We start from the raw sequence: 17,190 nt of genomic DNA, 5'->3' as shown, positions 1-17,190 counted from the left end.
GTGTGTGTGTGTGTGTGTGTGTGTGTGTGTGTGTGTGTGTGTGTGTGTGTGTGTGTAAGTAAGTGTAAGTAAGTGTAAGTAAGGAGTGACTGGAGGCACCAGATGCTCTTCTGCTCTGTCTAACTCAAGGTGGGACAATCGAGCACAATGCAGCATGAACTCAGGGTTAAATATGGCATTTATAAGGATACTTGTTTCAATTTTGCAAAGTACCACACAGGATGCCTTACCCCACCTTACCCCACTTTGCCATTTGAGGAGTGGTTGTGTGAGGAATGTACCAGTGAAAATGGTCACACCAATAATAGTCTCTTTCTCGAGGAGAGCGAGATAGACGAAGATGAAATAACGGATCTCCTGGCTGAGGTCGTCCTGACTTCCAGTCGCCTGAGACTTTCCACTACAAGGCAGCACCCTCTTCCTCACTGCACACGCAGGAGTGCAAGGGTCCGCCAACTGAGAAACCAGAAGCCAATTTGGTTCAGGCAGTCCAGGCTCTTTTCATAACTTTCTTTTATTCTTGCACATTCTATTGTTTTGACTATGCATTTCTGTGTGTTAGAAAAAGAGAACTATTTATATATTTATCTTAATTATTCTGTAATTTCACATAATTGTGTTCAGCAACTTCATCTTTTATGAACAATTTTCCTTATTTATTTAACAGCATTTGCCCAGATACCTTTTGAAATCAACCTCTTCTAGTACTGAAGAAGATTCTACAGGTTTATATTAAATACTCGGATCAGATAAACAAGTCAACTATGTAAGGAAATGAAAATAAAGCACAGATAAATAAAGAATAAATGAACTGTTTAAAGGCGTATTATCATATTGCCATGCTTTAATATGCACTTTAAGTTTTCACACTATTTTTTTTGTTGTTTTTTAAAGCAGAATTATGGCTGAAAATTTTGAGCAAAAAGTAATAAATAAATAAATAAATATCTACAATTTAGTTCTTTGCTCAAGCATAGTTTCAAGAGGAGGTAGGACAGCCAAGGATTTCTCAACTACTGGTCTGATACACCATTTAAGACATCCCACTGAGTATGCAGAAATAGCAGTAAAACTACAGAATTAAAAAGTTAGACCCCTGTTAGTACATTGTCGCCACCTGTAGAAAGACTTTGAGAAGACAAAAAAAAACCTCAAAGACAGTGCAAAGCACAAAGTAGGCAACCAAAAAACAAGCTTAAAAAAAGGAATTAATTGCCATGGAAGACCAGCAATTCCTTGTTGTTGACAACGTTGGATTTCAAAGTCTAACAGAGACTTATTACAGGAAGCTTAACAGATGCTATTTTTTAATGTTTTGGGTTTTCACTGCTACAGGAAAAATAACTCATCTAGCTGTAATTTTAACACCTTGTAGAATACGTGTTATGATCTAAACATCTGTTTTGAACATAAACTCGTTTCATCTCCTAGAACTTTGCTAGCACAGCTGATTAAGGATCCATATCCGAAACATCCTGCTTCTCTGGAATGCGTGTGTGTGTGTGTACGTGCGCTTGTGTGTTTGGGTGTGTACGTGTTTTCTGTTTAATGCAGTTGCTTCTAATGGCCACATGATGGCAGCACGTTCCTTGCATAGAAGACTAATATTTATCGGTTCTGTAACTGAACATAGACACAACCCACTGATTTTTTCAGGGGAAAAACTTACACTGGATAGAACAGAAAGAGCAAAATAACGTGTTCAGTGTATTAGCTGAATATTTATGTAGACTGTATGTAACTTTAAGTGCATATAAGTTGTGAGTTTTGTTAGATTCACAAGTGTTTGTTCTGATTGTGATTTTGTGTTCCTACATTACTAAGTGTAGCATATGATATACATACATAAATGAATAGGTGACTTATACATAATGTGCAGTGTTGGTTGGTTGAAAGTTTATGACATCACTCTACCTCTTATGTGACAGAAACTTTAGAGAAATACTTTAAAAATATTTAAGGAAAAATGAAAGTAAAATGGCACCCTAAGGTCTCATGTTTAAAATAATATAAAAATAAAATGTTTTATGTGAGATACCCACACTAGAAAAAATATTTTAAAGCTGATAGAAATTCTAGGAAGAAAGCTTCATCCTTTGCTGTATGATCTCATCATGATGCTCCTGAGCTCTTCCTATGAAAGAGAACAAGGAAGTGATTTCCACTCAGCACAAAGTGACATCGCAAAGTGAAATTCTCTAAACCAACTCCTTATTAGCATGCTTACTTTAAATGGTAAGTACATTTTAAATGTTTAAAAGTGAATTAAAAAAACTTAGTTTAAAGGACTTCGCCATTTAATCCAACCATGTTTTGAGTAGTATTGTAAAACCATATTTAGCCCAATGTGATCACTCTCTTGATGTATTTCTTAGAATGGCAGAATGGCAGAAAGGAGGAGGACATTTCAGAAACTCAGATCGCTTCCTCCTGCTCTATTCAAGAAAAGTCAGCACACTACCAGGGTAAACCTGCAGAAGAACAGACTTAGAAATGTTACTGGTATCTCTTGTTTGTCTAAACTGTCAGAGCTCAATCTGTCCAGGACTGAAATATCTGAGTTTTCTCAGGAGATTAGGGAACTATGGTGTTTGGTGAGATGGTAACTAAATCAGAACATTATCAAGAACATACCTGATAATATTTTCCTATCTCTGGAGAGACTGCAGTTTCTTAAGATAAGCACTAACAAGCTTGTAGGCTACCTTCAGATACAAACACATGTCAGAGCCTCACCTATCTCTACTTGTCCAACAACAGCCTCAAGGATCTGTAAGCCTTTGGTGGGCCTTAGTCAACTAAAAGACCTCTTTGTTGAAAAGAACTAATTGGAAGAACTTCCAAGTTCCTCTTTCAGTCACAGAACTTGACTGCATTTAAGGCAAAGGGCAAACCCCCTCAGAAAGCCTCCTGAAGAGATTTGTAGAGGGGGTTTAAGGGATATTCAAAGCTATTTTGTCATGCTAGACAACAGTTCCTTCAGTGACTGCATTATTAAGACCATGTTCCTTGGATCCACCATGGCAGGAAAGTCCACTATATGTCGTAGCCTGATGCATAGTGGTCGTGTTTCTGTGGCTGAGAACGCTTGTACTGTGGCTATTGACATCAGTGAAGTGGATCGAGACGAAGTTCGTTTCATCTTTTGGGACTTTGCTGGGCAGCAGGAATACTACATCACCCACCACATCTTCATAACACCTTAGGCTTTTGTCATCCTTGCCATCGATCTTTCCAGGTATTACAGCACAGTTAACATGATCCTGTATGCAGAGGCAACAGAGGTGTGTGAGAAGAAGAAAGATATTGTACAGAAGGTGAAACAGATGCTGTCAGAGCGAAAAGAGAGCCTAGAACACCAAATGAGAAACCTCCAGGAACTGGATGATCCCCCACCGACTTTTAGAGTACAAATTGAAGGTGAGTGTTTAATGCCTTGTAAAGTGTACATTATTAGTTGTGCTTAGTGATACACAACAATTCTTTTTTCTTATATTCATGTCCTTGATCTTATACCTATTTACTGTACAAAGTCTGAAGAAATCAAGATGTTACAAGCCCACATCAAAGATGTGGTCTTAGATAAAGACACATTTCCTTTCGAGGGACAGACAGTACCTCAATATTTTTCTTCAAGACCTTTTACACTGTGGTGACATTCCTCAACATGATTAGTGTTTTTCTCTTTTTAGATATACAGCTGCTCCTCAAAGAAAAGTATTTCTTACTCTTTCCTAAAATTAGGGGGCTTTTTCACAGGAATAGTAACTCAAGATGATATCCTGTATCACCTAAACAACAAACACAATAAATTGGACCATGATAAGGTGAGATATATTCTTCAGTACCTGCACAGTCATTATGTGGTACATGGAAATCCCAGATTTGAAGGACACAGTGTTTGTTAAACCATCATTCCTCATTTCATTGTTGAAGATCTGTTTTTAAATATCTACATATACAAGACCTATAACTGGATACTTTCTCTGATACCTGAATAACTAGTTCATTTTCAAAACTATGTATGATTTATTTTGAGACAGGCCATTGTAAGACATGATTTGGTCACTAAGATAACCAGTATTCCCAGCAAAATTCTGAAGTCAGAGAATGCACTCCAAAAGCACAGCAACAGTTGGATAACTGATTTCAAGGATAAAGCTACACTGAGCAATACAGCCATACGCATCATGGTATGAACAGAACTTGAGAGGTTAGCCGCTGATGATAAAGATCTGGTTGAGGAGAATGTTGGAACAAGAAGAAGGCTGGGAGTCTTCTCACACTGCTGCAGCACTTTGATGTCTGTTTACCAACCAGACAAAGTGATTCTCTCAACTCTAAAGCACAAGAGTTTTATCCAGGAAAAATGGAGCTATCAAATCCCTTTTTCCAAGATGATGCATGTCTGTTCCCCAGTTCCTTGTCAAACAATGACAAGGTCAGAGAGATGTGGGGAGAGGACAACTTGGAAGACATCAATGTCCAAGTTTACTTCCTCCCTGAGATACCTTACCAGTTCTTCCACAGGTAAAATTGTCTTCCTCTCTTATTACTTGTGGGCCTTGTCTTGATTGTACTAAATTGTACAGTTACAGTTTGCTCTCCACTGAAAAGTCTGGTAACACATCCTTTGAATCCTGTATTTATAATGCACTATAAATGCATTTGTAATGTATTATATGGCATAAATGTTGCTTTATAATATCTGCCATAAACCTGTCTAATGACTAATTTGTATGTATAGCTACATGCCTTACAAAGAAAGAGTGTATGACTTCTTAAAGTCAGGTTTTAGAATTATAACAGAATTATATAACATTTGTTGATAAGAACATTAGACATGTTGTAATGCACTCTTAACAGGTTATGATCTTATAATCCATTATAACGCGTGCACACACACACACACACACACACACACACACACACACACACGTGTGCACACACGCACACACACGCACACATGCACACACACACACACATACATACACACACTCACACACGCACACACATATACACATACATACATACATACATATATACATACATACATATAGCTGAAGAAGGTTCCAGTGTGCTGTAGTAAAAGATATAAGGAATGCAGTAAAGTACTCAAGGTTTACAGAGAAACAGGAAGGGCTTTCTTATTTGCTTGCACATTTGCATCACTTAAAGCCTTTAAATACCTGGTATAATACTATATTATATGTTATTTACACATGTTATATACTTTTAAAAATAATTGGCCATGGTCAGTTTGAGAAACCAAAGTTATAATGCATTATAACCTGTGAAACTGTTATAGTGCATTACAGCATTAAACTTTCTTACAACAAGAACAAATCTTGGAATGGTTTATAAAACCAGATTTATGAAGTCATATACTCTTGCTTTATAAGGTGTTATGCAACTACTTATAAGTGATTTTACACTTGAGGGTTAAGGGTTTTGCTCAGGGGCCTAATAGTGGCAGCTTGCCTTCTGATTATAAGTCAAGTACCTTAACCACTGAGCTACCACTGCCATTTCCCATCATGAACAACAGTAGAATTTAGAAGGGAAAGTCCCAAGACTTGTAAAAGAAATCCACACCTGGAATTATTTCAAGGGAGCACAGAGTACATGTTAATATTTTTAAAAAGTTTTCACAGGCTTGTCATCAAGATATGCTCCTTTTTGGATGCTCAGACTGCTTTGAGTGGAGAGACTGGAAAGACTGGTTAGATTCTTCTGGATCTGAAAATTTTAACATGTAATATATGATTTATGGTTGGGAACATAATAAAAAGTGATGCTAAATGTAAAGATGCTGCTTTACTGTATTTAACATCTGTGGGTTTGTCTATTATTGCAGTTTTAGGGCACAAAAATGCTCAGCTTCATTATGTAAAACATTAATTTATAATTTCTATAAGAAAATATAAAAGATATACAAGTAAAATCAAATTTGTATATTTTCCTAAGCATACATATAAGATATTACACTGACATTGATCTATCTGTTCAATACAGATATGTTTTTGTTTTGACAGTGCCCTAGGAAAAAAACAAAAACAAAAACAAACAAACAAAAAACATGTTGCAGTGGACACACCTGAAGAACTGAGCTGCTGATTCCCACTAGGTATTGTCAGTCCAGTATTTTTATAAACTGCCAGAAAAATACAGAAATTCTACTTTTTAAAAACTCTTAAATCATTCATTTTTCCAACAGTTCCACTGGTCTAAATGAAGGACAATGGCAACAACTGTCTCCAAAACAACCTTTATTTCAGGTTCCTGAAATATATGTAAAATCAAACTTTTATAAAGTGTTTTCTATTTCCTGTAAGAAGACAGACGGAAAGTAGTAAATAAAATGGGTTGAATCAAATATAATGTGATTTTAGCCATTAAATGTACTTACTAACGAATGTTATGTTTATGTTTAAATAATCCATGTTCTTTAGTTGGATTTTGTTGGAAGGCAAAACTTTTGTCTTTGAAAATGTCACTACATCCTTCATAAAGAAACTATTCCTGCCACTAGAGGGTGTTTGTTGTTGTTGTTGTTGTTGTTCTTGTTGTTGAGTTTGTTTGTTAAGTGTATCAATTAGAACGACCAAGAGCCATAAGACTGTAATAATAAAATCTCTTAGGAAGGCTTTGTCTTTCCTGTGGGTATTTCTACCTATATTTATTTAATACAGAGAAATTAAATGCCATATACAAATAAATTTGATTAACAGTACTATTTACATTTTTATGTGTGATAACTCTAAACTGCTTGATTTCTTAAATGCAGTTCAGATGCTGGCTTTGATTTCCGGTAGGAAAAGTAGCCTGTTGTATTAAAATTAGGCTTACCCTTGCAGAAACAGCCCATTGTTTTACTCAAGCATTTAGTTTTAAAATGTATCAGCAATAACCTTCTGTGTTGACTTAGTTTAACAAACCTGGAAAGTGGGGTCTAAGCATGGGAGACCTAACCTATTTGGTCCGTAGACTGTTAAATCCTTCAAAGAGAAAAAATAAAAGTGTTACTGATCAAAGCTGAATAACTGAAATTCATCAAACTGACAGCTCACATTAAGTACTATCTTTCAGTAAGCTTCAGCTGGCTAATAAGCTACGGAGAGATGACCACAGCCAAATGTAAATTTGGTCGGCTCATGCGCGTGGCGCAGGGTAGGCGCAGAATGGGTTCTTTCAAATCCTCAAAGCCACGCGCCCGACTCGTGAAGGCAGAGCCAAGGAATCATTCAGTGGGGCGGGGTCTTCTCAGGGAGCGTGCAGCTCCAAAGGGGGTGGGGATGTGGTGCGCGTGTTGAAAAGGACCGCGTGTCACCCATCACTTTCAAATCGGTTGTTGAACAGGTGCCACCAACATCTAACAAATTCCTCTTGCGTTCCGGTTGTGTGAGCCACGCGAAAGGCACGAGAGCGGTGCACTGCCATTCTTATTGGTCTTTTGTTGTGCACAACTTCGGTGCTTACTTTTTTGTTACCTCGGTTATACTTGATGCATTTTACGGAAATGGAGACCACCGTCATCACAGCGGCACATTTCAGTCACGGTCCATACCGCCTTCAACTGTCAGACAGCTTTGTACCTCTACAGAAACTACCCAAAGAGCGCAGCTGTTCAGATCCGAAGGACAGCAAGTCCAGAGTGCTGAAAAGACAGCGCTCCACTAGTCCGGAGCGCCTGAGGTGCAAGCGCAGACTGACTTTTAACGGCCTTGGATATTCTATCCCTCAGCAGCAGCCGGTTGCTGTGGCAAGGCGTAACGAGCGGGAAAGGAACAGAGTAAAACAAGTGAACATGGGCTTCCAAACACTTCGTCAACATGTTCCCAACGGAGCGGCCAACAAGAAGATGAGTAAAGTGGAGACGTTGCGATCTGCAGTGGAGTACATCCGCGCGCTTCAGCAGCTCCTAGACGAACATGACGCTGTGTCTGCCGCGTTTCAGTGCGGCGTGCCGTCACCGGCTGTCTCAAACGCGTACTCTGCGGGTCCGGAGTCACCTCATTCCACCTATTCTTCCGACGAGGGCAGTTACGAGCATTTGAGTTCAGAGGAGCAAGATCTGTTGGACTTTACCACATGGTTCGACAGGTACTAGTCACAGGTAATGCAGTTCCTAATATATCGCACTTAGTTTGCTTTCATATATAACGCTTGTCTATATAATGGACCACAAATAAACTCACATTTCTCTGTAACCCCAATCCAGGTGATGAAAAACTCATTTCAATGGTGCTGAAAAGGACAGCGGTTTTGAAGAACCTCTTCGGTGTTCATCACAAGTGCGCACTAACCAATATACTAATGAATAAAAATCGCAAAACCAACCAGTGCGTGAGGATCACTCCGGCTGGCGCACGAAACAAAGTTGTTTTTTTTTTTGTGCTCATCAGCCACGCGACTTACCCACATTGTGCTGAAGACAAGTTCAAAAGCACAAACTTGCAAATGTTGAGCGCGGAAAATACAAGGAATATCCATCAATATCCAGTAAATATTATTTCTTGTTAGATTACTTAAATGATCTTTTAACATACTGGGTGCTGAGACTACTGAATAAGAGAGTTGCTGAATACAGCTGTGGTGTAGCCTTTATGATAGAGGTACCACCTTAGGTGCGCTGGATGGTGCTTGTGGGTGTGTGCGCATCAAGGAAAACAGACTGAGGCTGTAGCATTCCCTACAGGCAAACTGAATAAAAATGCATGCATATTAGATAAGCAGTGATGTTTTTGTACTGTATGAATGGCTTTTATATAAAAGTGTGCACTTGTGTCTTTTCATACAGACCTATGTATATGTAATTGTTTTGTAAAGAGAACACTTATTTTATGTAAAATAAAGATGATTTTATTTATTCAGAAACTTTTTCTTGTTTGACATATTTGAGACCTGGTCTGTTGCGCTTTGTATGCCCCTTTGGCATAGCTGTGTTTCTGAAATTTGAACCAAGAGACTGAGAATGAGCACAGAAATCTAACCCTTGATCCTTAACTTCTGTGGTTATGAAAGAGTCACAAACTCCTTCAGTTTTATAATACTGAGCTCAAGTAAACTATAAGGCTATTTTGTAGATGTTTTACTCTAACTGTTTAGATATATGATTGCTCCATCTGATTGTAAAAGTAGTATTAAAAACCACTAATAGTCTCCAGCGTATTTCAGTTTCAGCATATCTAATGCATTATTTCAAACTGTAAAAGTTGCTAGAAAACAAAACCTAATATTCAATGTTCAATAAATTAGTCAAGTTATCATTGCAAAATAAGCCTTATGTCCTGGGGGATGAGTTTATCTACTCTTCAAATCACTTTCAGTGGTCATTTGTAAAAATCATTTATCTTGGTCTCACATTGCCTGACATTTCAAAAGGAGCAACTCTGAACTGTGTCAACTTGGTTTAATTGATGACACCTATTTATTACCACACAGAAAAGTGACACAGACTGGGAAAGGGAAGGACCTGCACAACCTTGAAAAACTTTGCCTGCTGGTTAATATTTAAGAGACAGCAAAAAGTTGAAGTTCAAAGCAATTTATAATATATGAATATTTTCATAGTGTAGCCAATTTGTTTTTAAAGGACAATACAGGCAGTGAAAAGACACCAGAAGACATGACGATAAATTAATTGTTTTGGAGGACATGCAAGAGAGTTTTGCCAGTGACCTCTTTATAGTCACTTTTTTTTGCATAATTTTCCTCTCATATATGTGTTGTTTCCTTCCAGCCATGACACATTCAATGGTGGCTTTGTGGAGAAACGTCAACAAAACAACATTAAATATACCTCTCGTGCACCAACCTGTTCGTATGGAAACCACCTGTATATATGTTAAATGCTTGAGATATGAATCTACAAAATACAAGGGTTCAGTGTGTAATCATTTGCATTAGCCATTGTGTCTGCAAAGTTTGGATGCGGCACAAGGCCCTGTTGCCATTATCCAATCAGACAGGCTTGTTCTAATGGTGAATGGCCCTTGCGTAAGTGACACAAAAGCACTTTTGTGCGAAGGGCCACACCATATTCATCATGTAGTGCCTTCAAGACAAATCTGATTGGTTGTTCCAGGCACTTTGATGTTGCTCCAATGTGCAAGTGGCACAGTGATGGCTAACTTCAGCCTGTATTGCCTATTTGCATTGCTTGGAGCAGGGGGTCCCTTTAATCTGTGAAAGAGTAAATTCATAATAGCATCCCTGGTCCTACAAAAACAATCAGGCTGATTGACACTACTTTACAGGCAAGCAAACAAAGGCCTGATTTATGTCCAGTGCCAAATCAATGGGGCCGAGCGTGGGCCTCATTCAGACAAATTTGAATCTCTCTCTCGCTCTGTCCCTTCCTTATAGACTCCCTCCAGCACCTCTGTTTAGATTCTTTCCCCCTGCTCTTCACAGCTTTATTGAGTGCGTGTGGCTATCCAGGGCCATTCTGTTTCAGTAAAGCAGCTATTTGTTTCACGTCAGTCCTGGGACTGCCCAGGACCTTTCTGTCATACCCAGCCTCTGTGTGGATGAACCATACAAGACCAGGATGAATTTTATTCAATGGGCTAATGAGGAGAATAAAGACAGAGTGAGAAACACTGCATCAGGTGTTTTTTATTCTATAAGACTGTCAATTCTAACATCTTAAATTAGGTATTTGAGTCTGGCTTTCGGGCTAATCATTGCACAAAAACGTTGTCTAGTTAATCAAGACGCAGGTAGCCTATATTGGTTCTTTTTAGATCTCAGTGCTGCTTTTGACAGAGTTGACCACAATATTACTTCATCAGCTACAAAGCTGGACTGGTCTTTCTGGTTCAGATTTTTTCCAATCCTACATGAGAGGCTATGCATATTAGGTTGATACAGTATCCAAAAGTCTTGTCTCAAAGTTTAATACTGAGAAAACTGTTTAATATATATGTTCAAAGATCATTAATAAGTACAATTCCTTGCATCAGTATGCAGATTATACACAGTTGTATGCAGATGATACACAGTTGTATATGACCATAGCTACCAACCATAGGAGGTCTATTAGCTCCTTGTTTGATTTTCTATAGGACATCAAGCCCTGCATGTGTCCCAGGTTTTGCAGCTAAACCAAGACAAAACTGAATTCCTTCATAACCAGAATGAGGAACTAAGACATGTTGTGCTGGCAGACTTAAAGTACCTATCTGTAAAGTACCAGAACTGTGTCAAAAACCCAGGTGTCACTTTCCACTGTGATTGTAGTTCAAGAACCATAGGAGTAATTTTGCAAAAATACATTGAGAAATATATCCAAGATCTGTGACATTCTCTCAACAACCAATAACAAAAATATTATAAATGTGGACTACTGCGATGCTCTTCTTTGTGGCTCACCAAAGAACTACATCTCTCGCTTGTGGAGAATGCAAAATGCCTCAGTGACAATTTTTACAATGAAGGAGCATATTTTATCTGCTCTTAGACAACTACACTCAAGACAACTGCACCCGCTACCCATGTCTTGTAGATGCTCTTAAAGGCCTTCAAATGCCCATATGGTCTTGTTCTATCATACCTCAGTGAATTGATTATTCTGTATGTTCCTGTAAAACTCTGAGGTCTACCATTGGTAACATGGTAGACATACTGACACCTCACTAAAGAGTGACAAAGCAGTATTGTCCTTATAGCCCCAAGCTTTGGAATTCCCTTTCTAGCAACCTGAGGGCTCTTGACGATCTAGGCACTTTTAAGAATTGTGTTAAGACCTATCTGTCTTTTTTTTATCCTATTGTATTTCCTTTTCTGTTTTTTCTTTGATTTACATTTTATCTTTTATTTTACCTCAATTTATTCCATTTAATTTTATTTATTTTTAAAGTAAACCTTGTTTTTAAAAGTGCTATCTAAATAAAGTTGGCAAAGTGTTGTTCATCGGTCTGTTCACTGTTATTGCCAATCATTTACCTCAATTTGCCCATCACTAAACATCCATATTATGCACAAACAACAAGGTCTGGAAGCTCTTTGATCTTGTAATTTCATGCATCACATCTTAATCAATATTTGCCTTGAGACAACTCTTTTAGATTCTGCTCTCTCATATACCCACTCTCTTTTTGCAGCATGGTTGTGTGCATAGGGAATGATTTATCTTGTCTGGCTCTGCATGCTAAAAACGGTCTTAAATTTCCCCCACACCCTCCTCACACACTTCTTTCTGCATGCAATGGTCGACTGGCTTGGCACAGGGCCAAGGCCCCCTGCCTCAAACTTTATTGCAGACATTCATAGCTAATCAGACCCCATCCCTCCAGCTTCAATAGAGTCTTCAAAGTAAAACAGAATCTACTACAAAACAAAAGTAGACATTCAACATCCTGCCATCAGTGAAACATAGAGACCTTCATGTTGGCAAATGTATGCATGGAAAATGATCACTCTTCCATTCCTATTATAGTTTTATGGATTTCAAGAGGGGAAATGAATCCTGAGAACATGAGATAGCAAGGAAAGCACCAGAGAAGCACTCTAAAACATCAAATGGTGATACTGCAAATCTGTGGGTGGCTAGCAAAGTTTCCCTGCAGGCTTGTCGGGGCCACATAGGCAAATACGTTTCTCTTGCTCCTATCTCTCGGCCACACTTCCATTGTTATGAGGCGTCTAATATCTCCATGGATTCTGTTTGTTTGAAGAGCTGCGCTGATTAGAGGCCCTCTTTGTGGGTGGCTCTCAGAATTTATTCAGCCACCCCAAATAATCTCAATGGCCAACTAACTTTCCCCTTCAGGATGAAGGCTGCCACATAACGGACGATTAGGAATTATCTTCCCCTTATCTGTCTAATTACACGGCAGTCAGCTGTGTTGGCCGGCTGCCTTTTAATGATACTGATCAAAATGGTCAGTAGTTGTGACCTCAGCTCTGAGCTTTGCCTGTCATTTTATTTGCCAATGGTTCACTGGGTTCCACACTTCACTTACTTCTTCAGAAAGTATCTATAAAAGCCTATTAAATTAGCCATAGTAGAGTAAGCATTCTCTGTAAAGATGTAAGATTATAATAGTATTCTTAGGACTATGCCCTTCCCAGAAGTTCACTTATGCTGCTCTTTTACATTTCTTTCATTGTTATTAAAATCTCAACATTAATTGTACATGGGCATAGTATGTTTAATTTAGAATATTTTTGCTGCTCTCATGACTAATGATTAATAGTCTATAATGTCCCTTAAGCTTCTACTATGTTTCTGCTATGCTGGTACAATGAATCCATTTTATATCAAATCTATATTTTATGCATATCACTTCTTATGCAAACAGTGTACTCACAGGGCAGTTGTAGTTCCAGTCAGTTATAATGCAGTGTGACAACACAAACCGATAACCTGAAAAAAGGTCACCCAAGAGAGAGTGTGTCACAGCAAATTACGGCCCTGTCGTTTTGGGCATGTCCACTGTATACCACTCTTCTGTCTCCCTCAGGCCTCCTTTGCCTGACCAACTGACAACAAATGATAAGACAGTTCTCTGAAAAGCACCGAAGGTCTACAGCCCTTGATTATGGTTGGTTTCAACTAGGCCTCCCGAAATGTGAACTGAAACATTTTGCAGTGTGTAAAGTATGTGTTTATTGTATGTGTAAGTTTGATTTTAAAGTAACCTTTAAAGGTACATAAGATGATATCCCTAAAAAAAATCCCATCCCTAAACTTAGGCTGGCTTCCCAGAAATTAGATAAATATTTCTAGTGGTGATTTTCAATGGACACTGTAATTTTGTTTTGTAAACCAGCATTTGAAGCACCAACATCTTTTCTTTTGCATATGTATATTATATATTATATAGTTGTAGTATGTGATTTTACATGTTTGCACATGTGTAGCAGAGTGCAAATCATATCTGCTTGTCTAAGATGATAATTTGCATGTGGTAGAGGGGCTGCCTGAGAAGGACCCCTCAGTCTGCTGCCTGCGGGTTTAATCATTGCTTGCAGTTCAGGTGTCCCGTTATCACCCCATGATTAACAATCTGTGTATTTAGCCTAGCAATTGGCCTGAATACGGGACCTCATTTATCAGAGGTTTGATTATTAAAGATATGACCTCAAAAGGGCTTGTGTCAACAGCAGGTGCTAGCCATGCAGCTACTGTAGAGACCTTTGTACTTCCGACAATATCAGTGCTATAGGCACAATATCATGCTGAAAAATTGATGATGCCAATGGAATCTATGTTCTCAGCAAGTTCAGGAAGCACTAACACGAGTGTTTTAATGGTGTATATTGTTGTCTGCATATGGATATAGAGTACTTGATAATTAGTGAAAAACTTCCTTATACTTTAATTTAGAAACTTCAGAATAAAGAAGCACAAATATAATGAACGCTTTGTGCTTGGCATGGAAGTTAATGTTCTATACAACCTTACTGGTGTCCAAGTTGAGAGGCTCCTTCTACTGGTTTTACTTTGACAGCTCTTAGGCTAAAAGTATATATTTTGGATGCAAGTTTTATTTAGAATACAAACAAAGCCTTGTACCTTATTGCCCAGGCTAAATATCTATTAATCTATGAAAAATTATTTGCACCCTCTCTATTAGAAATAAGAGCGCCTGAATCTGTTGACATAACAGCATTCCCAGCACAGAAAACACACTCAACATTCATAATGCAATTAGGCAGAGCAAACATTTATTTATTTTCAAACAGCACCCAGTGACAAACCCATCTGTTTAGCAGGTAATTTCCTCAGTTGTTTTGTTTTTCTCTTCACTCTACTGTCTACACACACTCATGTGTTCTTAGTACCAATATTTACTTCTGCCCATGTGCAATTATATGCATCACAATGCATCTGCTCAGTCAATGTGGTGCATTTTCAAATATTTAACTCTTTAACTCTGTTTCTTACCAGAATCCTCACTGCTTGCACATTAAGAGATTTAAAAAAATTTTTGCCTCCTGCAAACACTTTTTCATAGATTCATATTGCTTTTTTATCCACATTGGCCAAAAGATATAATGAAATTCAATCTCTAACCAGGCCCTAATGTTTTTTGTATGCTTTCCCTTATTTTCTCTCTCTTTCTCTCACTCTCATTATATCAATACCTCCTTTCCTGGCTCCCTGTGTGAATGAGGAATGGGGACAGAGGGCTCGGGTGAGGCACAGAGGGGGTGGAGCAGTGAGCAGGACTGAATGGCTTCAGGGTGGGGGGTTGGTGAGGTGCTGGAGGAGACGGACATCTGAAGTGTCATGGTAGTTGCGGCTATACATGTATGTCTAAACCTAACATCTCTTTATTTGAGAGACGTACTTCCACCATTCTGTTCATGTATTTCCTCTGACTCTTATCATAGGTTGGGTCTATAGAATTTACATGAGTCTCCCTGCCTTGGTCCTTCACTAACCTTAACTACCTCAATTTTTGTGACAAATTAGGCATTGTTGTTTAATATAAACAACCCTCTTCAAGTACTACTAAAAAAAGAATGGTTCCTAAAAGAATTGAGAGTGGTATCGCAAAAATGCCTCTCTGTCCTTCTGTCAAGGTCTGTGTAGCAGTGAACTGGGCTTGACCAGTCTCTTAATGTTCACTCACTCTCTCTCCCTTGCTGTTAAGATAGGAGCAGCTTGCATATTCCTTTTGCTCAATTAGACCCCTTCTGTTTGGAGTGGAATTTGGAGGCCTGGAGGCCTCTCCTATCTCAATGCTGAGAGATAAGTCTACTTTTATGCAAATAGAACCATTTAAACAATTACATTTTTGTTCCTAAAACTTTTATGTGTTTTTTTTTTGTTTTTTTTTTTTTCAAGCATGAGTAGGATGGTTATTTTTGTGGGCATTTTAAATCAAAGGTGGGGGTGATACAAAAAAAAAACAAAAAAACAAAACAAACAGATATTCTTTATTCACAAATAATACCATAGAGAAAGTAGAAACCTTTGGAGTACATTAGTAGTTGCCAGAGTCACATTTGCCTTTTTTCAGGCCTGGTGTCAGGGCATGGAAAGTTTGGGGGGTGATAGTCTGCTGTAGGCTAGAGCCTGTAGGCCAAGATAACGTAAGCTTCAGTTATTCGGTGCTTCAAAGCTTCAGTGACAATAACCTGTCAGTTATTCAGGTCTGTTCTTATAACAAACTCATTAGTCTTGTTCTCTTTCTCACATTTTCTCTATCTATCTATCTATCTATCTATCTATCTATCTATCTATCTATCTATCTATCTATCTATCTATCTATCTATCTATCTATCTATCTATCTATCTATCTATCTATCTATCTATCTATCTATCTATCTATCTAGTAAATAACTAAATATTCAAATGCATCCAGTGCAATTTGTATGGTCCTATGCCCATTCCCAGATATGGCATTTATGTGATACTCCATTGGGTCTAAAATGCGGTATAAATAACGTGAATGCTAACTGCTCCAAAGGAATGGATTTTTAGGCGTTTGCCCTCAGCTCTGTTGACAGTTGAGACAAGAAGTAAACCGTTGAGACAAAAGCAAACTGAAGGTGTTTTCATGAGGGCATTCATTTTGTGGAACAGGATGTGTGAATTATTTGTGATACACTAAATATACTTCCATAACAAAAAGTGCTATTTTCACAGATAAGGACTTATTGCATAACTCAAAGATTTTGAAAAATAACGAATAATAAAGTGTGTTTTTGGTGTAATTTTTCATCAACATTTGGCAGAAACAAAAACACAAACAAACAAACAAACAAAAAAGGAATCTGACTAAGCTATGTTCTGTGAATTGGCCAACTTTTGGGAAAATTGAAATTTTAAGTGATACATTTTAAGGTGGTTCTTCCATGAGAGTCTGAAAAAAGTTCTCAATTTAAAACTGTTTGTAAATTATTGTCTCAAACATGATTTATTAGATACACCTAAATATACCTCCTGCTTTGTTTTTGTCAGTTTCTTTACACAGAATCACAACTTCTCGGGTTGCTTTACATATAATTATGATTTCCAAAGGAAGGTTGGACATGATCCAGCATGTCTCACGTTCTCCATTTTTGACTGTCTGCCAGAGATCATTAACTTTTCACCTCCTTTCCTTGAGGTGATGTGCTATCAAAATGATTTGTGAATCTCATACCATGCTCCGATACTGATTCATTCTTTCATCATATTATTGATTATTATCAATAACAAACCTCTATTTGTGTGTATGGGGAAAACAG

At 38.0% G+C, this 17,190-nt stretch overlaps 2 protein-coding genes across 2 annotated transcripts; both read left to right on the top strand.

Annotated features, from left to right (window-relative positions):
* The first annotated feature begins 2,219 nt into the window (after positions 1–2,219).
* si:ch211-210p4.6 lies at positions 2,220–4,560 on the top strand. The gene is given in 8 exon segments (XM_035520688.1): positions 2,220–2,235; positions 2,376–2,465; positions 3,274–3,628; positions 3,630–3,676; positions 3,745–3,853; positions 3,855–3,937; positions 4,045–4,254; positions 4,257–4,560. Coding segments are annotated over 8 exon segments (1,188 nt in total). The 3' UTR covers positions 4,535–4,560.
* A 2,944-nt stretch (positions 4,561–7,504) lies between these two features.
* On the top strand, positions 7,505–8,818 carry ascl1b (achaete-scute family bHLH transcription factor 1b). The gene is made up of 2 exons (XM_027013843.2): positions 7,505–8,116; positions 8,222–8,818. The coding sequence occupies exon 1, from the start codon at positions 7,505–7,507 to the stop codon at positions 8,108–8,110; it is 606 nt and encodes a 201-aa protein (XP_026869644.1). The 3' UTR covers positions 8,111–8,116; positions 8,222–8,818.
* Positions 8,819–17,190: the final 8,372 nt, after the last annotated feature.

This window comes from Electrophorus electricus, chromosome 21, assembly GCF_013358815.1.
Source record: "Electrophorus electricus isolate fEleEle1 chromosome 21, fEleEle1.pri, whole genome shotgun sequence".
In the NCBI taxonomy this organism is placed as follows: domain Eukaryota; kingdom Metazoa; phylum Chordata; class Actinopteri; order Gymnotiformes; family Gymnotidae; genus Electrophorus; species Electrophorus electricus.
The sequence above is the reverse complement of the archived record's forward strand: the minus strand, read 5'-3'. Positions and strand labels throughout refer to the sequence as shown.